Raw genomic sequence first — 27,188 nt, forward strand, 5'->3', positions numbered from 1 at the left:
CCAACCATCAATTAGGTACACAACATTTAAAATACCAATTTTTCCACTTTTCAACAGTGTTAACCGGTTAACGCCCTGGGTTAACCGGTTAACGCAACACAGAACACGCTTTCTGGCAAAACTCCACAGTGTTAATCGGTTAACGCCCTGGGTTAACCGGTTAACGCAGACAGAACAGCAATATTTTCACAACTCACAACAGTGTTAACCGGTTAACGCCCTGGGTTAACCGGTTAACGCAAGCAAAACAACAATACTTCACAATTCCTAACAGTGTTAACCGGTTAACACCCTGGGTTAACCGGTTAACGCAAGACAGAAAGCTGTTTCTGCGCTAACACGAAGCAGAATGCAGAATTCTCCGCATTTTCCGCCGTTGGAGGACTTCCGGACCTCCGATTCCGATTCCGTAAAAAGCTATACGTTCGGAAAATCACAACACACCCAAATACCAATTCAATTACAGCTTTAACACAAATTATCCAACACAATTTTTCAGCATTCAACATCCCAATTAGGGTCAAATCAACGGCTTATCACTACCCATTACATGTTAACCCATAATACCCATTAAACGACGATAAACCCCCCTTACCTGAGTTAATCCAGCAAACCTTCAGCTTCAAGCTCTTCTCTTCTCCAACCTTCTTCTCTTGCTCTTCCTCTTTGCCCTTTCTCCACTTCTCTGCCGCTTCTCTGTTTTCACATGAAAACCCTCTTTACCAAATGAAACTCTTTTTCTTATTCCAACTTATATATTCCAATAATAAAATCCAATAATATTCTAAATTATTTAATTAAATTAATAAATATAATATTAACTTAAATTAAATAATTATCTTATTTTATCGGGGTGTTACAGGTACCAATCTGATCCCGATGATGCTCATTGGGTAGTTGTCAAGAATATCCTTAAGTATTTGAGAAGGACTAAGGACTCATTATTGATATATGGAGTTCAAGAAAAGATTTTTGTAATTGGATACACCGATGCTAGCTTCCAGACAGATAAGGATGACTTTAGATCGCAATCTGGTTATGTGTTTTGCTTAAACGGTGGTGTTGTGAGCTGGAAAAGTTTAAACCAAGATACAGTTGTTGATTCTACAACCGAGGCCGAGTATATTGCTACCTCAAATGCAATAAAGGAAGATGTTTGGATCAAAAAGTTTATTAGTGAACTTGACATAGTTCCTAGCATTGTGGATCCCATTGGTCTCTATTGTGATAACAATGGTGCTATCGCACAAGCTAAGGAGCCTAGATCTTACCAACAATCCAAACACATACTTAGGCGTTATCACCTCATTCGAGAGATAATATATAGAGGAGATGTGAAAATATGCAGAGTACCTACACTTGACAATATTGTTGACCCACTGACAAAGCCTCTTGCGCAGCAAAAGCATGATGGCCATACTAGATCTATGGGCATTAGGGGTATGCCTGATTGGCTCTAATGCTAGTAGGAGATTGATAGTGTAAGCCCTAGAGGCCAATACTTTTGGTAGTTGTATTGAATTATTTATTAATAATAAAAGGATTTTTCTTTATTATGTTTGTTTAATAACTAGTCCGTTTAATGTATCAAGTGTGACTTAATCATGAGATCCCATTAAACATAAGGACATTATTTTTAAAGTATCACTAGTAGAGCTTTGTTGTGAACTGGGATAACATTAAAGCATTAAGACTATTATATATATAGACTAATGAAAACATCTCATAGATCATGGATAAGGAGTTATCAAGTCTTAAACATAGGTATGAATATTAGGAGTAATATTTATACTGGATTGACCCGCTATAAAAATACTATACAGAATATTATGCAAAGTGTCATAAGTTATTATCATGGTGATAGTGGTGTATACCACTCTTATACCTGACACCACTATGCACCCTAGATGTAGAGTCGAGTGCTTCATTGTTGATCAAACATTGTCCGTAATTGGATGACCATAAAGACAGTTGATTGGTACTCAACGAATCATGCTGAGGGACATGAGTAACCTAGATGGAATTTGCCCATCCTGCATAATAGGATGAATGTCTAAGGGCCCAATATTGAACTGGACGAGGATGACACGGTCTATGCCTTGTGTTCAATATAGACATAAGGGCAAAAGGGTAATCATACATATAAGTATTATCACAAAAGGATTTTTCAGATCACATGACATTTTTGTGTCTTAGGTAGTGTCATAACCCAATTTTGTCCGAGTTTATCTTTATTTTTTGGATACCACAATGCGTGCATTTCCAACAGTCATAACCTTAAAACCTTTATCTCTTCGCATTTTGAAACTTTACCAGGTTGGACTTAGGGTTTAGGCTCCACCAGGATCCTCTAGGTAAAGGTCTCATCACACGTTTCTTCAGTGGACCAGTGGATGTGTACTTGACTGAAGTTGGATAGTCATTACATTAATTAATTATTCGGTTGGACATCTATCCAAGTCATGAAGGCACATCACCTTAGATTCGCATCACTATTGTGTCATTTCCATACTACTTGGAAACATGCATTTCGTGAATCCAATTTCATCTGAAAGTATGATTTAGTATACGAATACGAGGAAAAAGATGTAATGAAAGGATACTATTTGAGGTGGGATACTAATTTGAATCAAGGTCATAAGTGAGTTTCATTATGCAAGTACCATATCGATAAATCCATGAGCATAGCCATGAGCATGTTTTATTACAAGCAGTAATCATTGATGTGCCAAAGTAATTCATAACTTTAATAATATCACCTCTGGTTTGAGAACAATGCTTACATTAAATTCGCATCTTTTTGAACTAATTTGACAAAGGTTGACAAGATATTGGTGAATGAATTAAATTAAATTCATAGTTTTTTTTCTTCATTTATAATCATCATTTTTGGGTCATGAATCAAGAAGTTTCTCAGGATGAAGATTAAATGTCCTTTTGTGCATTGTATGACTATGGATTTCGGGCACAACATCGTGTGGTTTGGGTTATTAGATTGAAATTACATTAACAGAACCACAAGTCTTAGATTTACAAACATACTGGCTTCGAATGTCATAAATAGAAGTGTAAGACCCCAATTTTGACCCAAAGATCCCTCATGCAATTCCATCCTAAGCATTATCATTGGGATCATACCTTGGCATCCTCCTTACCCCTCTTTCATTGGGTTTGTTTTGGGAGAGATCACCAAGAACTTTTTGATTGTATCATACTTGTATTTTATCATTTCACTAACCAAAATATCAAAAATATGTCTTTGCATTTGCTTAACTCTTTTGTAGGAAGGGCATGATCTCATTGATTCATCAAGTTCACATCTAGGGTTTGAGACCCTCATGAAGAAAGAGCACAACCAAGAATTGATTCAAGAATGGTTAGGAATATCATATATGAGTCCCAATATTCTCTACATGTTATATTGATCAATTTTTCTTCAAGAGTTTGAAGATGATTTGCCTTGGAAACCCTAGTTTGACTGGGTAACTTGAGTAACTTCTCCAACAAGCTATCTCACCAATTGATCAAATTTCTCAAGGGACACTTAAAAATTCATCATCTTATGCATATATTATCTACCATGAGCCAAGAAAGTCAAGAGAATTGAAAGTTAGCAAGTTGGTTGATGGTGGTTGGCCATATGGATTCATCTGATCAAAACTGGGTCTCCCTAGACCATATCTCATACAATTTTCACCATATGAAAATTATTCCAAGATAAAACTTACTCTAAATGACATTCCAAACAACTTCCATGTTGAGACCTAGAGCTAGTTTTGCTTGGAAAATCATTTTCTATGTTGAAACATTATAGGTCATTTTGTCTAAACCCTAATTTGAAAGTAAACTTCCCAAGGCCATAACTTGCTTAATTTTTATGAGATTAAAGATTTCCAAGTTGCACAATCAAATTCAATGTGTCTACTTCAACTTTGATGTTTGGAGTGGGAGCTGATTCAACTTTTTTGAGCATGTGATATGAGGTTACATTATAGGTCACTTTTGACCTATACCATTGAACAAGTGATTTTTACAAACTTCAGAAATGCATAAGTCTATCATTTCAAATCCAAATAACATGAAATTGGTAACTATTTTTAAGTTCTTTGAGAGAGCTACAACGTTTATGAAGATACGTTTCTCATTTGAAGCTCATATAAAAAGTTAAGCAAGGTGGAATATTGAGACATATGGCTTGACACTTAGAAAAATTTTGATATGTCAAAAATTTCCAAACTTCCACCTCAAATTTCTTCAAGTTCCAAGCTCCAAATGAAAAAGTGTTAAACATGAAAGTTGTTCCTATTGATCTCACCTTTCCAAAGACAAGGATCGCATAGGCTGCGCATGGCATGAACATTGTATCATCACTTGGCAAGGATCAAACTTCAAATCTAAATGCACACCTGCCTTGCAATCCAAGCTGAATTCAGACTATCTAACATTCATTTGTGGACTTATGGCAATGATTTTATGGGCCTATGCGCGCCCATGCACCCTTGCATCATCAATGACCACATTTGGAAAGTGATTTCAAGTGGGCAAATATCAATGGCTTCGGCTATAAATAGAGCCTCATATGCTTAGCAATGAACACAAATTCGCGCCAACTTTGATCCCCCATCTCTAACCCTCACTTTGCAAAGGATAAACTTGAGAGATTCATTTGAATTTGAGGTTGAATTTCCACTGTTTTGAAACTCAAATCTCTAGGAATTCATAGCCTTGTAAGCATCCAATCCTTCTTCTGCAAGCAAGTGGAGTGAGATCAAGCACAAGCAAGATCAAGATCAGTTGAATCCAGACCTCCATTGAAGGTATTTTCCAGAAATTTTGATCTCTTCGATTCTCTCAAATTCTTGCTCAATTCCATTGATTCTTTGGTTATCTGAAGTCCTACCAATGTAGGCAAGAAGGTTGAGTTGCTTTGAGGCCAAATCGAAGCAACTCAGTTCATGTACCTCAAATTTCAACTCCATGTATCTCTCAGTATACTTGGAGTTAGAGTGAATTGAGGCCAAATTCGAGCTCAGTGCCATTTTTACTTTGAAATCATGTCCTTGTTTTTAATTTTGGTGATGGTTGATGGTGGACCAGTCCGGTGAGGTCCACCAGAGAAGAAGACCGGAGCTACAGCTCCGGCCATGCGCTGACATGTCTCACAGCCACAGGATCCTCTTGTTTTGGTTTAATCACGACCGTCCCTTTTAAATACCAATGTTGTGGCGCGCTGACTCATGTCCACCATGGATAGCGCGTTTCTGGCCACTTGATCTGCCACCTCAATTAATGAGGGAGATCAAGTGGTCCATGTTTTTTCTAATATTTTAATTTTCATTTTAATTGCATTATTTTCAATAATTCATATTAAATTCAATATTGATCCAAAAAATATGGGGCTTTCACCAAAAAATTTCAAATATTTTTCTCTTTCATATTCTGAATTAAAATTATTTTTTGGGATGAAAAAGCGTGTAAGAGGCGTTCGCTTCACTATCTCTCGAATATTCGAATGATTGGCGTTTGCCATATTGCTTGAATTCTCGTCGCCTGACTAAAACCTTAATCGTACAAGTTCAAATCATTTTTCTAATCAATATAGCTTCTAAAGATCTTCTTTCATAACTTAAACTTCAGATGAAAAGGGGAATGGTAGGCGTTCGCTTCACTATCTCTCGAATATTTGAATGATTGGCGCTCGTTATATTTCTCAGACTATCGTCTTCCGATTAAAACATGCTAAATAAACTTGGATAAAACAAACAACTACCATTCCCCTTGATTAAAACATCTCTTTTCAATATTTTTATCACCCGAAGAAAACAAACAACATTCAGCTAACATTCAAATCACAAATTAAACTAAAAGGTTCTCGTTAAGTATAACGGACGTGAGGGGTGCTAATACCTTCCCCTTGCGTAATCGACTCCCGAACCCGAATATGGTTGCCACAACCATTATTCTATTTTTCTAAAGGTTTTATCTATATTTTCCTATTCCTTCATCGGAATAAATAGAGTTCGGTGACGACTCTGTTCGAACACATTTTTCCGCGACCATCGCGAGAAATCGTATTTTTTGAGATGCGACAGGTAGCAGTGTTGTGTTGCTAGATACCGCTCACTGTTTATTATGTTAAATACATGATTTAATATAATTTCCAATGCCGAGAAAACCTACAGGGTCACACACAAAAGGACGGATTGATGAGAGATAGAGTAAATAAGGAACACCTTAAGGTACGATGCACTTAAGTGAATTGTAGAACATCGTAAGGTACGGTGCACTTAAGTAGAATATGAAATATGGTAAGGTACCACGCACTTAAGTGATTTTGGCATATCATAAGATATGGGCCACACACACTTAAGTGGGCTTTTTAGCTTACAGCCCACACAAGTGGTACTATAAATAGAACCCTTGTGCAGAAGTATTTTATCATATGAAATTTTGTTTCTCTCTATCTGTCACTCACTCAAAGCCTTCATTCGTAGCAGCTAGCACTGAGATTGAAGGAATCTGTTCGTGTGGACTGAGTAGAGGCGTTGTCACCATTCAACGTTCGTGATCGCTCCTTAGATATGCATCAAAGGTTTTAATCTCCACAAGAGGTAACGATTCTATCACTAATCATGCCCATTCGTAAGGATCACTAAAGGAGAAATTTTTATATTCCGCTGCATTTTGGATCACTATTCTCCTTCGTGGCCTGTTCATAAATCCTCCTTCCTTGTCCATTGTACCAGAAAGTAATTTCCCTGAATCTCACCCAGACACATAGCATGATGCCTGCTCTGATACCAATTGGAATTATGGTATGCAGATATCAGATGTCCTAAGTGATGTCGAGACACTTATATCTGACAAACACACAATAACAAGATGACTTACATATAGGAGAACATAAAATAATAGAACACACAAAGTTGTTAACCCAGTTCGGTGTACAACAACACCTACATATGGGGGCTACCAAGCCAGGGAGGAAATCCACTAAATAGTATCAGGTTTTAGACCTTCTACACACTATCTCTAATTTACAGTCTACACCCTAACCATTACCCGTGCTTAACTTCTACCTAAGAAACTCCTAGGTGTGAGACCCTTCTCACTTCCCTTTCGATCACAATAGTGAAAATTCAAACAGTTGCAAAAGATTGTGAAGTCACACTTTACAGACACACAATCACTCAATGCTTAAAAGCTTATGAGTGCTTGACAATCCTTACAACTCAAACGAAACAGTCCTACTCATATATCAAGATGATATTAGAAAGGCTCACAAATAACATGTACACTCAAACCCTAATACCACACTACTATCTTCTTTTCTTCGTGCTTCCATTAGGTTTAAGATATTCTCTACATATCCATAGAATGATCTGGATTTGGGCCTTGTACATGATGTGAAACAGCTGGACAACATTAGGTTACTAATCAAAAGTTTAAAATCAATTAGAATCTTTGATTCCTCACTCATGGGTGCCATATGGGATTACTTAATATTCCTAGAATATTTTGTAATCAGTTAAACAATCAAACATTACCAAGAGTAAAACTTGTTTCAAACAAGATGTCAAATCCACATGTTAGGACATCTTGTTCAACATGTCGCAGCTAAGTTAGTTTTACCAAATTTACTACCAACCAAACATACAAAGAATTAACATGTTGTGTGAGTTAAAAAAAATTAAGTTTAAACTAAATTTTAACCACACAATAATAGAGGAAATTATTTAAGGAAAACAAAGCAAAATTTAATTTTATCCAGAAACACTGATTCCTAAGGATAACACAACCATTTGTTAAGAGAAGGAAAATGTATGATAGAAGTCACACTCTTTTGCTTAAAAAATATGATTGGTTAGATCCATTAATATAACTCAATAATTAGACGATAAAATATTCTCCGAAGAATTATGACTTAGGATCTTCTGAACCAAAAAATATTCTTAATCACATAACAAACTGATTCAGAGTCTATAACTCAAAAACACATAGAGCAAATAGAAGTCGGGTATAAAATATGGTAATAACAGATGGGGATGAGACAAAGTATTCAAAAACACTTACATCATTAATCAACACTTATTATCCAACAAAAAGGAAACCAAAAGTTAGAAAATCTTTCAGATTCATGACACATAAGTGGACAGATGTCAAAAAAATTCCCCCACTTATATGCTATCAGAGACAGCAAATCAAATTTTAAGCATCAGAGACTAGGTTGCTCAGATGCTACTATTCATTAGAAGCTTGTTCAGAGCTTCTGACCACAATAGCTTCTGATCATCATCACTCTGATACTCCATTTAGCAAACACTAATCTTTAATAAAATGCGTGTTCAAATTTCTTTTGATAAAATCAATTCTTTCAATAATAAGAGGCTTGATAAATATAATAGCCCATTGATGATTTGTATTAATGTCATGTATATCTATCACACCCTTTTGAACATAGTCTATAATAAAGTGATGGTTTATATCTATATGCTTGGTTCTAGAATGTTTATTAGGATTCTTTGTCAAACAGATAACAACATTATTATCATAAAAGATTGGAATATTGCTTCCACTAATCAGATAGCCTTTCAAGTGATATTTCATCCAGAGTAGTTGTGTGCAATAACTTGCAGCTGCGATGTATTCTGCTTCTGCTGTAGACAATCCAATTGTTGCCTGTCTTTTACTAGCCCAAGATATTAGGTTTTCACCTATGAATTGACAACTTCCACTAGTTCATTTTCTTTCAATTTTATCCTCATCATAGTCAGCGTCACAAAATCTAACTAGCTTATAATATATGGATTTTTTATAAAACAACCCTTGATTGGTTGTTCCCTTCATATATCTACAGATCCTCTTAACAATTATTAAGTGAGTCTCTCTAGGATCTGACTGAAAACTTGCACACAGACATACACTGAATAAAATATTTGGTCTAGAATCTATTAAATAAATAAATAAGTCAATCATATCTCTATACAACTTCTGGAAGACCTTGTTACTACTTTCCTCCTTGCTCATGTTACTGGATGCATATGAGTGCTTATGATCTTGCAATTATCAAGCTTGAACTTCTTTAGAAGCTCCTTTGTATACTTAGTATGATGAACATAGACTCCCTATTTGCATTGATTGATTTGAATATCAAGGAATAACTTTAACTCTCCCATCATACTCATTTCAAATTCAGTCTGCATTGTCTTAGAAAATTCTTGGCAAGGAAAAGCATTAGTAGAACCAAATATGATCGTGTCAACATAAATTTGGACAATTAAGATATAATTGTGAAGTGTATTTATAAATAGTCTAGTGTCTACTTACCCTTTTTGAAATTCATTTTCTAGTATAAAATTACTCAGTCTCCCATACCAAGCTCTGAGAGCTTGTTTTTAATCCATAGACTGATTTCTTTAATTTGAAAACATAATTTGGGAGGACTGAGTCCTCAAACCTAAGTGGTTGTTTGACATACATGTATTTAGAAATGACACCATTTAAGAATGCACTCTTAACATCCATTTGGTATAAAATAATTTCATGATTAATAGCATAAGAGAGAAGTAACTTGATTGCCTCTAACCTTGCAACTGGTGCAAAGGTTTACGAGAAATCTATACCTTCTTGCTGCTGACTGTAGCATTGAGCTACAAGTCTAGCCTTATTTCTTAGCACTTCTCCTTACTCATTGAACTTGTTTCTGAATACTCATTTATTCTAATAATGTTCTTATGTGAAGGTTGGGGTACCATAATTCAGACATCATTCCTTTGAAACTAATTCAACTCTTCTTGCATAGCCATAATCCAAGCATCATCAAAAAGTGTTTCATCTACAAAAATAGGTTCAGTCCTAGAGAGTAGACCTAACATTGAATACTCTTCTCTAAAGTCAGACCTTGTCTTTCTAAGGCTATCTTTGTTTTCAAGAATTAACTCTTTTGATTGAGAAGACTTGTACTTGAAGGTCTTCTTGGATTGTGATGCATCTGATGAGTCATCTAGTGCTTCTTCAAATTCTAATTATCAGGATGAGCTTCTAAGGTATGATCAACTTCTAGATCACCAACTTCTGAAGCTCTGATAGCTTATGAGCATCCAGCTTTAGATGGATTGATTGCTTATGAATTTTCAGCTTCGGGACCTCTAGCTTTTGATGTATCTTCAAATACACATATTTTTGAATTTTTTTGAACTATCTCTATAATTTTATTGTTAGGCTCTTTGTCATCAAATTTAATGTGTATTGACTCTTCGACCTTATTGGTTTCAGAGTTATACACTATGTATGCTTTAGAGCGTTAAGAGTATCCCAAAACGATACCCTTTTGAGCTTTAACATCAAATTTTTCAGATATATTTTATTGTTTAGAATGTAACAAGTACATCCAAACTGATGTAAATAAGAAATGCTTGCCTTTCTTCCCTTGAACAACTCATATGATGTCTTATTTAGAATATGTCTGATATAGGTTCTATTATGAATATAACATATTGTGTTTACAGCTTCTGCCCACAAGTACTTAGGTAAGTTGTTTTCATGAATCGTGATTTTGGCCATTTCTTCTAAAGATCTGTTATTTCTCGCTACAACTCTATTTTACGGTGGAATTCTAGGAGAGGAGAACTCATGGAAAATTCCATATTTTTCACAAAATAGTTCAAATGACTCATTTTTTAATTCACCACAATGATCACTTCTTACCTTCAAAAACTTTCACAATGATAATTTGAATAAGAAAATAAATTAAATACAAATTTTATTAATAAAAATTATTTTTCTTTTGATCGCCTTATTGCTTATGAAATTGTGTACTTTTCATATTGCAGATTTTGCTACGAGGTTGTTGTGTATAAATGCATGTATAAAATGTTATTTTGGATATTTTGTTAGTAATTAATTAGTTTATATACTCCTAATTCATTATTTATATAAACTAAATACATTAAAAAATAGAGAGAGAAGATAGATTGAGTTCTTAACTTTTGCCAACTTCCAATTCTGAAGGCCCTCTTACCAATGAAAATTGATGATTTCAGACTGTACCAATAATGGGTTCTTCACATAAAAAAAAGTTTATTCGTTTATGAATCACTCTGGTGTCCATGGCCAACACCTTCACCTACCCTTTAATCCTCAATTCCCATACCAACCTCCTTTCCATTCAACACGGTACAATGCTTCATGCTCATCATGTCCTTAGACTTGGCTTCTAAGTTGATACCTTTGTTCGAACTGCACTTGTTTATTTGTATTCAAAGTGTTCCATTATTGAATCTGCATGAAAGATGTTTGATGAAATGCCACAAAGAAGTGTTGTCTTGTGGAATGTTGTTTATTCCGCTTACTATCATGAGTCTTTGACAGACAAGACATTGAACCTCTTAAAAGATATGTTGGTTGTTGGTTTTGAATCGAGTTTGTCTACATTTGTTTCAATTTTACCGGATTATTCTTCCAATTTGAATTCTTGAGTTTCTCTGGCAAGGTATGTCAATACATTATATTGAGTTTTTGACTTTTTCGATGAAAAGTCCCTTAACTACCATGAGGTTATATGTGTTAGTCGATAGTACCGATCTAGAATGGGGGTTGAATAGATCAGTATTTAAAATTTAGAGTTTTTAAAAATGTTTTCAACGGTTGCGAAAGCTCCCATGTCTTCATTCAAATCTTTATCATCATCACTTGATTCACTCTCACACATATCATTGGTGGATGACTTATATCTTGAAGCCTTTAAAGCGATAGACTTCCTTTCAGTGTCCTTAGCTTTCTCCTTCTTTTCCTTCTTTTTACTCTTCTCGTGTTTCTCAAGGTTCATGAGATCTTGCTCATGCTCTTGAAGCTTACCAAACAATGTTGTCATGTCCAATGTTCTTAGATCACTGACTTCCTTAATCGCGGTGACCTTTGCTAACCAATCCCTGTTAAGACATCTTAAGATTTTGTTAGTAGAAACATCATTAGGGGTAGTTCTATCAAGAGCATTTAACCGATTGATTAGATGAGAAAATCTCTTTTGCATATTGGCAATGGTTTCACCATCCTCCATATGAAAAATGTCAAGTTCTTGAGTTAAAGTGTTGATTCTAGCTAGTTTGACATCATTGGTTCCCTCATGGGTAATTTGCAATGAGTCTCACATAGCTTTAGCACTAGTACAATGGGAACCCCTATAATACTCATCAACACCTAAGGCGGTGATGAGTATGTTTCTGGCTTTCCAATCATAGTTATACTTTTTATCATCTTCTTCATTCCATTGTGCTTTAGGTTTAGGTATAACAACACCATCCGCATTGGTCATGGTTATTTCCGTAGGACTATCTTGGATGACTTTCCATACCTTTCTATCAATAGAGTTGATATGGATACGCATACAATCTTTCCAATAACTATAGTTTTCACCGGTAAAAATAGGCGCCCTATTGTACGCCCCTTTAGGATCGTTACTCATTTTCTAAAAAGTTATATGCGAAGCGACTTGACTTTTTCGATGAAAAGTACCATAACTATCATGGGGGTTATATGTGTTAGACAATAGTACCGATTTAGAAGGGGGTTGAATAGATCAGTATTTAAAATTTAGCTATTTTTAAAAATGTTTTCAACAGTTGCGAAAGTTTCCTAGATTACAATCGTCTAAACGATCCGTTAATGGAAAGATCGGATATGCGTGAAACCGAATGGAATAACTACGATAGAGATAATCAACCACTATCTAAATCAATCGATTAACTACCACAATCCTTGATAGCGTTACCTCTAATAATGCGTTAACACAATAAGAGAGCAAGTAAAATATTAATAGATTTGTGTGAGATTAATTTTATCGAACACTTGGTGAGCACTCCTCATCAAGTCTCAATTTCACTCAAATTGAATGTGCAGAATTTTACTCAGTTGCAATCAAAGTGAGTGCACCAATTTATCGAACAACTACTATGCACAACTATCAAGCGAGATTGATTTTACTATTAATTTCATACAAAACGTAATTAATTCAGAATTTAAAGAGTTAAGAAAAAGAGAGAACAACACCGGATTTGTTTAGGCAGTTCCCCTACTGTCCCCACTTAGGGTACGTCTGCCCTCAATTCTAAATCTAGAATTGAGATATATTTATTATTAAGTTGCAAAGTTGATACAAGAGAACAAATGATCACCACCAATCAACCCCTAGTGTTGTTGCAGATCCTATTCGCTTCTCTTCCCTTGATTCAAGTTGAACCAAGTCCTTCAAGCGCTTTGAACAAACCTCCGGTTACAACTACCTTATTGCAAGAACTCCACGTTCTCCAAAACATCAACTCTACTGATTTCGATCGCAAGTCGCTTGAACCCTAAGCTTTTTTCACAATCCTTCAGTTACCGTTATTTGTTTGATCGAACCCACCGTTCTTCAAACTTTTCACTCGGCTGAATTTGTGAGGCAAAAGTTAGTGCAAAACCCCCTAATTCTTAGAGGACAAAACCCCAATGATTTTATTCAAGAAAACCCACACAAAGCCTCAACCCAAACTAAGATTACACAATCCTATTTGGACGTTATCACCACAACAATGCACAATGATCAACAAAAATTGTTATGTGTATTTGTTGGGAAATGCAATGAAGAATGAAGATGAAGATCACTTTGGTGTATATCTTTCACTTTTCTTGTTATTTGTTGAAGAAAATGCTCTAGAATATTCATATGATGCATGGACCAAATAACAGACATAACATAATTATTTTGCATAATTACATAGCAGAAAATTGAGTCCAAGCAGCGATCACTCGACCTGTTCACACAGGTCCCTCGACCTGTTCAGACCCGAGGCAAAATTATTGAAGTGAAGCAGGCGATGTGTCGACTCAAACCGGGGATGAATCGATTCAAATAGAGTTTTTCCAAGGTTAAGTCGACTTATGACTCGACCTGTTCAGACCCGTGGCTACATGGTTCAAATGGGAATAGGCAATGAGTTGACGCAACATGTGGATGAGTCGACTCATTCAGTTTTCCCAGGATTAAGTTGACATGTGACTCGACCTGTTCAGACCCGAGAGTTACGCTCCGAGTCATGAGTCGACTCACAGCTCTTAAACTATCAAAAATGAGTTTTGAGATGTATTTGATCAATTTAAACCAATCTCTTATGAACCGAGGGTATTAATGATGATCAAGTGCATGATTCACATCTATGATATGCTCCTATATGCCTAGATACGTTGAACTTATACTTTGAACATGTTAGGGGATGAATGTATTTTATGATATGATGACATACACGTTATGGACGACTAGAAAGGTTTGACATCATTAAAATAAGAACTAGACATCTTTGCCTTCACAATATGAAGGTTGGGAGTATTGTGGAAGTGTTCAAGTTATTTAATCAAATTCAAATGCAGCATCAAAACATTGGCATTGACTTTGTTGTGTTTCTGAATTTATTTCTGTTTGCCTACGATCCGAAGAGCTTTTGTTAGCTTCATCAGTTCACTCTGCTGTATTCGTTTGTGGGTATGATGAAGAGGATTCCATTGGAAACTTGCTTATAACTATGTATACAAACTGTGGCAACCTTACATTACTAGAAGGACATTTGATCCAAAAATAGGAAAGAGTGTTTTTGTCATGGGCGTTGATGATTGCAGGATATGCCTATTTAGGTCATCCAGAAGAAGCATTGAGTCCTTTTAGAAGGATGGCAAGAGCGGAAATTAAACCAATGGAGCAACCCTTGCAACTATTTTATTAGCTTGTGCTGATTTGGTTGGGATCACTCAGCATTGGACAAGAGATTGAACAATACGTTTTTGAAAAGGGATTTGAATTGGACCAACGTGTTCAAGCGTCTCTTATACAGATGTACTATAAATGTGGGAGTACTGACAAATCAAAAGAAGTATTTGAAAGGGTCAAAAATAAAGATTTAACTCTCTAGACTTCATGATAAATAGTTATGCCATCCATGGGATGAGGAATGAAGGTATTAGCCTCTTTGGAAAAATGACAACTTCAGGGAGGAAATAACAGATGCCATTGTTTACCCTAATTTTTTGTGTTCTTGTAGCCATTCAGGATTGATTGAAGATGGACTAAGTACTTTAAAAGTATGCAAACAAATTTTAGAAAAACTCCTTGTGTAGAACACTATACTTGTTTAGTAGGACTCTCGGTCGAGTTGAGCAACTTGATCTAGCTTTAGATACAATTCAGGCGATGCCTCTAGAAGTCCAAGCCAAAGCGTTTGGTTCATTGCTGTGTTTGCAGGATCCATGACATGCAGCTGCCAATTTATTAGACGTTAGTCCATGAAATTCTGCAAGTTATGTATCAATGGCTAATTTGTACAAATCTGTAACCAAGTGGAAGCAGGGGAATACTATGCAAAACTTGATAGATGGTAATGGAATGGTTAAAGAATGTGTCTCGACGCAGGTTCAGGTCAGTGGTTGATTTCATATTTTTGTAAAAATTATAATTATTTCTAAAAATTATTTAAAATATTTAACTTGTTTTTAAAAATAATATTTTAATAGTAGTTCACTTTGTTGGTGTAAGCCCTAGAGGCCAATAACTTTGGTACTTGTATCGAATAATAAAAGGCTTTGTCTTTATTACGTTTGTTTAATAAAGTCCCTAGAATAGCTAGTCCGTTTAATGTATCAAGTGTGACTTGATCATGAGATCACATTAAACATAAGGACACTATTCTTAAAGTATCCATAGTCGAGCTTTATTGTGAAATGGGATAGCATTAAAGCATTAAGACTATTATGTACGTAGACTCATGATCACATCTCATGGATCATGGATAAGAAGTTATCAAGTCTTAAACATAGATATGAATATTAAGAGTAATATTTATACCGGATTGACCCGCTATGAGAATACTATATAGAAAGTTATGCAAAGTGTCATAAGTTATTCTCATGGTGATAATGGTGTATACCACTCTTCGACCTGAAACCACTATGGACCCTAGATGTAGAGTCGAGTGCTTTATTGCTGATCAAACATTGTCTGTAACTGGATAACCATAAAGACAGTTGATGGGTACTCCACGAAGCATGTTGAGGGACATGAGTGACCTAGATGGAATTTGCCCATCCTGCATAACAGGATAAATGTGTATGGGCCAAATATTGAACTGGACAAGGATGACACGGTCTATGCCTTGTGTTCAATATAGACATAAGGGCAAAAGGGTAATTATGCACATAAGTATTATCTCAGAAGGATTTGTCAGATCACATGACATTTTTCGTGTCTTGGGTAGCAGTGATGTGTTGCTAGATACCACTCACTGTTTATTATGTTAAATGCGTGATTTAACATAATTGCCAACGTCGTGAAAACCTACAGGGTCACACACAAAGGACGGATTGATGAGAGATAGAGTAACTAAGGAACACCGTAAGGTACGGTGCACTTAAGTGAGTTGTAGAACATCGTAAGGTACGGTGTACTTAAGTAGAATACGAAATATGGTAAGGTACCATGGGCTTAAGTGATTTTGGGCATATTATAAGATATGGGCCAAAATACACTTAAGTGGGCTTTTTAGCTTGAAGCCCACACAAGTGGTTCTATAAATAGAACCCTTGTGCAGAAGCATTCATTGGCGGTTGCATTATTTTCGTTTTCTCTCTCTCTCTCTCTCTCTCTCTCTCTCTCTCTCTCTCTCTCACTCAAAGCCTTCATTCGTACCAGCTAGAACTGAGAGTGAAGGAATCCGTTCGTGTGGACTGAGTAGAGACGTTGTCATCGTTCAACATTCGTGATCACTCTGTGGATCTGCATCAAAGGTTTTGATCGTCACAAGAGATCTGCACCAAAGGTTACAATCGCCACAAGAGGTAACGATTCTATCACTGATCATGCCCATTCGTAAGGATCATTAAAGGAGAAATTTTAAATTCCGTTGCGTTTTGGACCGCAATTCTCCTACAGTGGTATCAGAGCCACTTACGAAACCATGCATCTGATAGCTGTTTATTTTATGTATTTTCTGTATTAATACGATTAAAAGACAGAATGAATCAAAGAATAAACGAGTAATTAAATTGAGATCGATCAAGTTATATATATGATATAAGTAATCCTGATGCAAAATACGGTATATATGATATACTATTTCTATTTCATTCATTCAAACACTTAATGATTGTTTTCCTTTGAGCGATCAATGGTCGTTTGCTTCTTGATCCGACATTAGTTTGGTGAAGCAATGACATGTTGATCAATCATACTGAATCAACAATCGAGATGTGTTTGACGGTCTGAAATTGGTGCATTAGGGTTAATGACGGCACAAGGGTTGTGTTGTCAAAAAGGTTATGCAATTAGGGTTGTGACTGCGCAAGAGTTGTGCTTTAAAGTATCAAATCCTCAATTTTCCTTTTTTCAACAGTGGTAACCGGTTAACGCTTTTGGGGTAACCCGTTAACCCGAAACAGAATTCAATTCCTGGGCAAATTTTTCAGCATGTAACCGGTTAACACATTTTGGTTAACCCGTTAACCTGAAACAGAATTCAATTCCTGGACAGATTTTTCAGCATGTAACCGGTTAACACATTTTGGTTAACTCGTTAACACGAAAATATAATTCAATTCCTAGGCAGATTTTCAGCAAGTAACCCGTTAACACATTTTGGTTAACCCGTTCCCGCTGACCGGGCAGCGGACCCCCGGTTAACTCTGCGTAGTGTGATCGGTCGCCGAAATTTAATTTGGTTTTAATTCATTAAAAGAATTAAAATTAATAATAATAATAATGTGTTTATCATTATTGTCTTGTGGTGATCGGTTATGGCCTTAGTTTTCCTTTATTTTGTTTTGGGTTTTAAAATTCGACCTGCGTGTCGTGCCTCTCTTTTAATCTCTTAATGTAACTTCTTTTCTCATCTCACTCCCTCGTATGTAAAACGAGTTTCTTTTATGTAATGTAATGTTATGAAGAAAGAGAAGAATTCAATATCAAAGGAGGACAACCTTGAAGATCTTGCTTGGAGAAGCTTAGATCGTTATTAGGTTAGCTTAGGTTCTCTCATTGGCTTGGGAGAACAATTGCGCTAGGGGCTATAACTGTTTCATTATGTATGTTGATACATGTGTATGTATGTTGATGCATGTGATTGTATGTTAATGCATGTGAGAGACGATTTATATGATAAATAAGCCGGTGAGATCAGAATAATTGCAATTCCCTCAAATTAAATATTAAGTTTATGCTTTCCAAGTTTTAGCACTCATCAAGACTAGTATCAGATAATGTAGGTTTCGCCTACGCGAGGTGTATATTCTATATTAGTAAGATGCGATGGGATAATTGTAAAATCCAACTGCTAAAACAATGGGTCAAACTTAACTAAACAAATTATGATAATATTATATATGTTTGCTTTCCAAGTTTTAGCACTCATCAAGACTAGTATCGGATAATGTAGGTTTCGCCTACGCGAGGTGCATGTTCTATATTAGTAAGGTGCGATGGGATAATTGTAATATCCAACTGTTAAGACAATGGGTCAAACTTAACTAAATATAATAATATTATATATGTTTAGAAGCAAGAGTTGGGAATGATCCATATGATGGATTGGAATAAGGAGTTATTCACCCAACTGAAATTTTCGAGAGTTGTATGAGATACAATTGGAAGGAGTTCCTACCTAAATAACCTAGTTTTGTGTAATCCGCCTACGCGGACTTAGAACGAAGTGAAATATGGATCTCGACCCACTAGAAAATCTTCCAACGGGATTTTCCGAATCAAATGATAAGGGTCATTTGTTATGAGTAAAATAGTGGGAGCATATTTAATTAAAGGCCTAATTAAATATGTCAATGATACTTATATTTTCATTAATTCTCATGTATATTAGCATGACAACAAACACCTCTAACAACATCTTGCGATCAATCCTTGACAAGGAAAAATTGTCTGGGACAAATTTTCTGGATTGGCACCGAAACCTGAGGATTGTCTTCAAACATGATAAAAAGTTGTATGTCTTGGAGAAACCTGTTCCTGAAGAGGAACCTCCTAGTTCTGCACCTAAGGCAGAAAGAGATGCTTATAAGAAGCATGCCGATGATGCCAATGAAACTGCTTGTCTCATGCTAGCTACCATGAACTCAGAATTGCAAAAGCAACATGAGAACATGACAATATTTGATATGATCGAACACCTGAAGATGCTCTATCAAGAGCAAGCAAGGCATGAGAGGTTTGAAGTTTCAAAAGCCCTTTTTCAAAGCAAGTTAGCTGAGGGAGCCCCTGTAAGTCCCCATGTGCTCAAGATGATTGGGTATGTGGGAAAACCTTGAAAAGTTGGGTTTTCCCCTAGGAAATAAACTTGCGACTGATTTGATCTTGCAATCGTTGCCAGATGGATTCATTCAATTTGTCCTAAATTTCAGTATGAATGATATGGACAAATGTCTTCCTGAACTACTAGCCATGTTAAGAACTGCTGAGCAGAATCTGAAGACTAAAAGGAAGTCCACTCTGATGATCAAAACTGGAAAGAGATAGAACAAAAGGTCCACCGAGCAGGGTGATAAAGGGAAAGGCAAGGAAGTTGCCAAACCCAGACCCACTGTTGCTGCTTTGAAGCCTAGTGGAGGCATAGCAACGGCAGGCACCTGCTTCCATTGCGGTAAGACCGGACACTGGAAGAGAAACTGCCCAAAGTACTTGGAAGATGACAAAATCTCCATTCACAGGAAAAGGTGAAAGAACTAATGATCTTTTGGCCCTCATACATACTGATGTATGTGGACCACTGAACATATCAGCCAAAGGAGGTTTTCAGTACTTCATCACATTTACTGATGATTTCAGTAGATATGGTTATGTGTATTTAATGAAACACAAATCGGAGTCCTTTGAAAAGTTCAAGGAATTCAAGAATGAAGTACAAAACCAACTAGGTAAGAATATTAAAACTCTTCTATCAGATCGAGGTGGTGAGTATTTAAGCCTAGAGTTTGATGACCATCTGAAAGAGTGTGGGATCCTATCCCAACATACTCCTCCTGAAACACCCCAATGAAATGGTGTATCTGAGAGAAGAAATCGAACCCTGTTAGACATGGTCCGGTCCATAATGAGTCACGCCGATCTTCCAAACACCTTTTGGGGACATGCACTATTGACAGCAGCTTACACACTTAACCGTGTTCCATCCAAAAAGGTTGAGAAGACACCATATAAAATATGGAGTGGTAAGAAACCACATATGTCTTACATGAAGATTTGGGGTTGCGAAGTTTATGTGAAACGACAAGTTTCAACTAAGCTTGAGCCAAAATCTGACAAATGCTTATTTGTGGGGTATCCTAAAGAAACAAGAGGGTATTATTTCTACAATCCTTCTGAGGGCAAAGTGTTTGTCACTCGAACTGGAGTTTTCCTAGAAAAGGATTTTATTTCCAAAGGAATCAGTGGGAGGAAAGTAGAGCTTGAAGAAATTCAAGAATCACAAAGCATTAATACACCTATGGAGGAATTAGAGTAGGAAACACAAGTAGTTGTGTAAGAGCAACCTGCTCAAGTAGAACAAGACCAGCGTAGGTCAGGCAGGATACGTCACCTACCTGAGAGATATGGATATCTCATAACTGATCAAGGTGATGTATTACTCATGGATCAAAAATGAAGATGAGCCTTGTGTCTACAAGAAGGTTAGTGGGAGCATGATTGTTTTCCTGGTATTATATGTAGATGACATATTACTCATTGGAAACGATGTCCCTACCCTGCAACAAGTAAAGTCTTGGTTGGGGAAATGATTTTCTATGAAGGACCTAGGTGAAGCAGCCTATATATTAGGAATCAGAATCTATAGAGATGGATCACAAAACTGCTTGGCCTAAGTCAGAGTACATACATAGACAAAGTGCTGAGACACTTTAACATGCATGATCGCAATCTGGTTATGTGTTTTGCTTAAACGTGGTGCTGTGAGCTGGAAAAGTTCAAAGCAAGATACAGTTGCTGATTCTACAACCGAGGCCGAGTATATTGCTGCCTCAAGTGCAGCAAAGGAAGCTGTTTGGATCAAAAAGTTCATTAGTGAACTTGGCATAGTTCCTAGCATTGTGGATCTCATTGGTCTCTATTATGATAACAATGGTGCTATCTCACAAGATAAGGAGCCTAGATCTCACCAACGATCCAAACACATACTTAGGCGTTATCATCTCATTCGAAAGATAATAGATAGAGGAGATGTGAAAATATGCAGAGTACCTACACTTGACAATATTGCTGACCTACTGACAAAGCCTCTTGTGCAGCAGAAGCATGATGTCCATACTAGATCTATGGACATTAGGGGTATGCCTGATTGGTTCTAGTGCTAGTGGGAGATTGTTGGTGTAAGCCCTAGAGGTCAATAACTTTGGTACTTGTATCAAATAATAAAAGACTTTTTATTTATTACGTTTGTTTAATAAAGTCCCTAGAATAGCTAGTCCGTTTAATGTATCAAGTGTGACTTGATCATGAGATCACATTAAACATAAGGACACTATTCTTAAAGTATCCGTAGTCGAGCTTTATTGTGAAATGGGATAGCATTAAAGCATTAAGACTATTATGTACGTAGACTGATGATCACATCTCATGGATCATGGATAAGGAGTTATCAAGTCTTAAACATAAGTATGAATATTAAGAGTAATATTTATACCGGATTGACCCGCTATGAGAATACTATATAGAAAGTTATGCAAAGTGTCATAAGTTATTCTCATGGTGATAATGGTGTATACCACTCTTCGACCTGAAACCACTATGGACCTTAGATGTAGAGTCGAGTGCTTTATTGCTGATCAAACGTTGTCCGTAACTGGATAACCATAAAGACAGTTGATGGGTACTCCACGAAGCATGCTAAGGGACATGAGTGACCTATATGGAATTTGCCCATCCTGCATAGCAGGATAAATGTCTATGGGCCCAATATTGAACTGGACAAGGATGATACGGTCTGTCTTGTGTTCAATATAGACATAAGGGCAAAAGGGTAATTATGCACATAAGTATTATCAAAGAAGGATTTGTCAGATCACATGACATTTTCGTGTCTTGGGTAGCAGTGATGTGTTGCTAGATACCGTTCACTGTTTATTATGTTAAATGCGTGATTTAACATAATTGCCAACGTCGCGAAAACCTACAGGGTCACACACAAAGGACGGATTGATGAGAGATAGAGTAACTAAGGAATACCGTAAGGTACGGTGCACTTAAGTGAGTTGTAGAACATCGTAAGGTACGGTGTACTTAAGTAAAATACGAAATATGGTAAGGTATCATGGGCTTAAGTGATTTTGGGTATATTATAAGATATGGGCCAAAATACACTTAAGTGGACTTTTTAGCTTGAAGCCCATACAAGTGGTTCTATAAATAGAACCCTTGTGCAGAAGCATTCATTGGCGGTTGCATTATTTTCGTTTTCTCTCTCTCACTCAAAGCTTTCATTCGTATCAGCTAGCCCTAAGAATGAAGGAATCCGTTCGTGTGGACTGAGTAGAGACGTTGTCATCGTTCAACGTTCGTGATCGCTCCGTGGATCTGCATCAAAGGTTTTGATCGTCACAAGAGATATGCACCAAAGGTTACAATCGCCACAAAAGGTAACGATTCTATCACTGATCATGCCCATTCGTAAGGATCATTAAAAGAGAAATTTTAAATTCCGCTGCGTTTTGGACCGCAATTCTCCTACACACCTTCTGATTGGTAATACCATCATGCTAATTTTATATGCACTGATTTGTAACCATTCATAGATTACACATTAACCTAAGGAATCATTTCAACAAAATGCAAAACTCTTAGTAATTTAATCCAATAATTGATCAAATAATAGTATTTTTTTAATCCACTAGGTCCAATCTATTGACAAAAGGGTGGTTCGGGTGTTATCATCTTAATAATTTTTTATCTTTGTTTGATTGATTGTCTTGACTTTTCAATATAATCTCGTTTGTGAAATTAATAAAAAGAGTTAAGTTCACATTCAGCAATAACTCATGCCCCCAGTATTTAAATGGATGCTTGTTATGTATTATTACCATATAATTATCAAATCCAAATAAAGTCAAACATATAGCATAAACCTCTTACTGTTCCATCAAATGAAGCCTTTTTCTCTCTTGGCACCTATACTTTTGTGTCTTCATCTTCTATTTCTGTTCAGTTTAAGTTTAATCTGGTTTTGTCCAAACAAAACCGTGGCAGTGGCATTAGGAAACCAAACAGATCATTTGGCATTGCTCAAATTCAAAGAATCAATATCTAGTTATCCGTATGGAACTCTTGAGTCTTGGAATACTTCCATTCACTTCTGCAAGTGGTATGGAATCACATGCAGCCCCTTGCATCAAAGAGTTATAAAGTTGAACTTAACAGGAAATCAGTTACATGGATCCTTGTCTCCCCATGTTGGCAATCTTTCTTTTCTGATATATCTCAACCTTAACAGCAACAGCTTCTTTGGAGAAATCCCACAGGAGTTGGGTCAGTTGCTGCAATTGCAACAACTTCATCTCGCTGAGAACTCGTTTACAGGTGAAATTCCTAAAAACTTGACATATTGTTCCAATCTCAAAGGCTTGTTTTTGGCAGGGAATAGTTTGATTGGTAAAATACCAATTGAAATTGGCTCTTTGAAAAACCTTCAATCCTTCTACATTTGGAAAAATAATTTAACCGGAGGAATCCCTTCATTCATAGGAAATCTTTCATACTTAACAGAGATATCAGTTAATTATAACCACTTAGAGGGAGATATTCCACAAGAAATATGCGCCCTCAAAAACTTGACAATTTTAACTGGTGCAGTGAACAATTTGTCTGGTATGATTCCTTCTTGTCTTTACAATATGTCATCACTTACTGCGCTCGTATTAACAAAGAATTTCATATATGGTTCTCTTCCATCCAACATGTTCCACACCCTTTCCAAGCTCGAACATTTTCTAATAGGAGGGAATCAATTCTTTGGCCCAATTCCAACTTCAATTATAAATGCATCTTCCTTTGTAGAATTTGATATCAGTCAAAATCATTTTGTCGGACAAGTTCCAAATCTAGAAAGGCTAAAAGATCTGCAATATTTGAATTTGGAATACAATAATTTAGGTGGAAATTCAACTAATGATTTGGAATTTTTACATTCTTTGGCAAACTGTACAAAGTTGTATATGTTTTCTATATTCCATAATAATTTTCAAGGCATTCTCCCAAATGCCATAGGAAATTTATCCATTGAACTCAATGAACTATATCTTGGGTTTAACAAGATATCAGGAAAAATTCCTGCAGAGTTAGGACACCTAATTGGCTTAACTCTATTGGGCTTGCAATTCAACTACTTTGAAGGAATGATTCCAACTACTTTTGGGAAGTTCAAAAAGATACAACAATTACAACTGGATGGAAACAATCTATTAGGAAATATACCGCCCTTTATAGGCAATCTCAGTCAATTGTATTATTTGGATTTACATCTTAATATGTTTGATGGAAGTATTCCTCCAAGTATAGGGAACTGCCAACAATTACAATATCTAGAACTTTCACACAACAAGCTCAAAGGAACCATACCTTTAGAAGTTTTTAACCTTTCTTCTTTATCAAACTCATTGGACTTGTCACATAACTATTTGAGTGGTAGCTTACCAAAAGAAGTGAGAATGTTAAAAAATATTGATATGCTAGATGTCTCAGAGAATCATTTATCTGGTGCTATTCCTACAACCATTGCTGAATGCATAAGCTTAGAATATCTTCTTTTGCAAGGAAACTCCTTTAATGGAACAATTCCGTCTACTTTGGCTTCTCTCAAAGGCCTTCAGTATTTAGACCTTTCAAGAAATCGATTGAGTGGATCAATTCCTGATGTTATGCAAAACATCTCAGTTTTAGAATATTTGAATGTTTCTTTTAATATGTTGGAAGGTGAAGTACCAATAGATGGTGTCTTTGGAAATGCAACCCAAATATCACTTGTTGGAAACAGTAAACTTTGTGGAGGTATTTCACAACTGCATCTACCACCATGCCCTATCAAGGGTAGGAAACAAGCAAAACACCATAAATTCAAATTGATAGCAGTGATAGTTAGTGTGGTTTCTTTTCTTCTGGTACTTTTATTTGTTATAACTATCTACTGGATGAGGAAAAAAAATGAAAATAGGTCTTTTGATTCACCAACAATTGATCAGCTAGCTAAGGTTTCATACCAAGACTTGCATCGAGGAACTAATGGTTTCTCGACTGAAAACTTGATCGGATCAGGAAGTTTTGGTTCTGTGTATAAAGGAAATCTTGTTTCAGAAGATAATGTTGTTGCTGTAAAGGTGCTGAACCTTCAAAAGAAGGGAGCTCACAAGAGTTTCGTTGTTGAATGTAATGCACTCAAAAACATAAGACATCGAAATTTAGTCAAGATTTTAACATGTTGTGTTAGTACGGATTACAAAGGTCAAGAGTTTAAAGCTCTAGTTTTTGATTACATGAAAAATGGAAGCTTAGAACAATGGTTGCATCCTGAGATTTTAAATGTTGAGCATCCAACAACACTGAACCTCGGTCATAGATTAAACATCATTATCGATGTTGCATCTGCATTACAATATCTTCATCAAGATTGTGAGCAAGTGGTCATTCATTCTGATCTAAAGCCAAGCAATGTCCTTCTAGATGATGACATGGTTGCTCATGTGAGTGATTTTGGCATAGCAAGACTTGTCTCAGCCATTGGCGGTACCTCTCATAAGAATACTAGTACAATTGGAATAAAAGGAACTGTTGGCTATACTCCTCCGGGTATGTTCAAAACCTTGAATCCTCCTTTGTTTCTTTGAATTCTCCACTGTTATTTTTTTTTGTAGATTTAACATTTTACAAGTTACATAGTGCTCACATTTTTTGATACATATTTTAGAGTACGGAATGGGTTCTGAAGTGTCCACACTCGGTGACATGTACAGCTTTGGAATCTTTCTGTTGGAAGTTCTAACTGGTAGAAGACCCATCGATGAAGCTTTTGAAAATGGTCAAAATCTGCATAATTTTGTAGCAGTGTCATTTCCTGATAATGTAATAAAGATTTTGGACCCACATCTTGTATTTAGAGATGGAGAAGTAGAAATAGAAGATGAAAATCATGAGAATCTTGCTCCCAATGTAGAGGAGGGTTTGGTTTCACTGTTTAGAATTGGACTTACTTGTTCAATCGAATCACCGAAAGAAAGAATGAATATTGTTGATGTCACTAGAGAACTTAGCATAATCAAAAACGCCTTTTTCACTGGTGAGACTTTTTATGCTTAGTTGAATCATAACTAGTCATTAATTTCTTTCTAAGAGTTATAATTTGATTTTTTATAATCTTATTGTGTATTTCAAAAATGCTAAAGTACAAAATACAAAGGTAATAGTGGGTTTCTACTTGATTTGAATTTCAGGTGTTGACACTCATAACAAGTACTTCAAGGTGGATTAAATTTCCAAGTCATTTGTGGAAAGAGAAGTTGAGAAGCATGGTGAACTTTTGTTAAGAAACTCATCCATTATCTTAAAGTCTCTATTAATTACTAGAAAGATTATACCATACAAAATACATGTAAGATTGTGTTCAAGTATGTTGCATAAGCATGTTAGGCAACTACTATAACTCATGTATGCTGGATAAGTATGTTATGCAGTAGAATAAACTTAGCCTGGTACACCAGTATATAAGCTAGAAGTATCAGTTTGTAATCAATTTAACTGAATGAAATTCACAATGAAATACTGCATTCATGATGATACAGATACTATTCGGGTTTTTATCTGGGTAGGTGGAGTAGCTCAACTAATATGTGTTATTTGAGTTAGATGTATGTAAGTCATTAGTCCATGGTTTCATACCCCAATTTTGTCCGGGTAAGAAAAATCTCTCACCAACAATCATCACCAGATGTTATAAGGCATAAACTCTGTCTTAGGGTTTCTCAGCCCTAAGCTACTCCAAACTCCCCATCATTTCTAAAGGCACATTCAATACTCACATGATTATTCTAAATAAAACTCTCAGTGACATCAAATCTTCAGTGACATTTCATCTGTTAAGATCCTTGTACATGACTCAAGAAAATATCTGTTGCATTTGTCTCGTATT

At 36.0% G+C, this 27,188-nt stretch overlaps 1 protein-coding gene and 1 pseudogene across 1 annotated transcript; both read left to right on the forward strand.

Moving 5' to 3' along the window:
* The first annotated feature begins 11,032 nt into the window (after positions 1-11,032).
* LOC127104148 (pentatricopeptide repeat-containing protein DOT4, chloroplastic-like) lies at positions 11,033-15,454 on the forward strand (annotated as a pseudogene).
* A 7,615-nt stretch (positions 15,455-23,069) lies between these two features.
* LOC127131789 (probable LRR receptor-like serine/threonine-protein kinase At3g47570) lies at positions 23,070-26,830 on the forward strand. Its single transcript, XM_051060694.1, has 3 exons — positions 23,070-25,852; positions 25,971-26,339; positions 26,494-26,830. The coding sequence occupies exons 1-3, from the start codon at positions 23,158-23,160 to the stop codon at positions 26,529-26,531; spliced, it is 3,102 nt and encodes a 1,033-aa protein (XP_050916651.1). The 5' UTR covers positions 23,070-23,157; the 3' UTR covers positions 26,532-26,830.
* Positions 26,831-27,188: the final 358 nt, after the last annotated feature.

Source organism: Lathyrus oleraceus, chromosome 1, assembly GCF_024323335.1.
Source record: "Lathyrus oleraceus cultivar Zhongwan6 chromosome 1, CAAS_Psat_ZW6_1.0, whole genome shotgun sequence".
NCBI classification, from domain to species: domain Eukaryota; kingdom Viridiplantae; phylum Streptophyta; class Magnoliopsida; order Fabales; family Fabaceae; genus Lathyrus; species Lathyrus oleraceus.

Bases quoted from the DNA above. Each gene is read 5' to 3' on its own strand.
- LOC127131789 (XM_051060694.1), top strand. From the start codon at position 23,158: ATGAAGCCTTTTTCTCTCTTGGCACCTATACTTTTGTGTCTTCATCTT. The intron at 25,853-25,970 runs GTATGTTCAAAA...TACATATTTTAG, and splicing joins TGTTGGCTATACTCCTCCGG to AGTACGGAATGGGTTCTGAA. The intron at 26,340-26,493 runs GTGAGACTTTTT...TTTGAATTTCAG, and splicing joins CAAAAACGCCTTTTTCACTG to GTGTTGACACTCATAACAAG.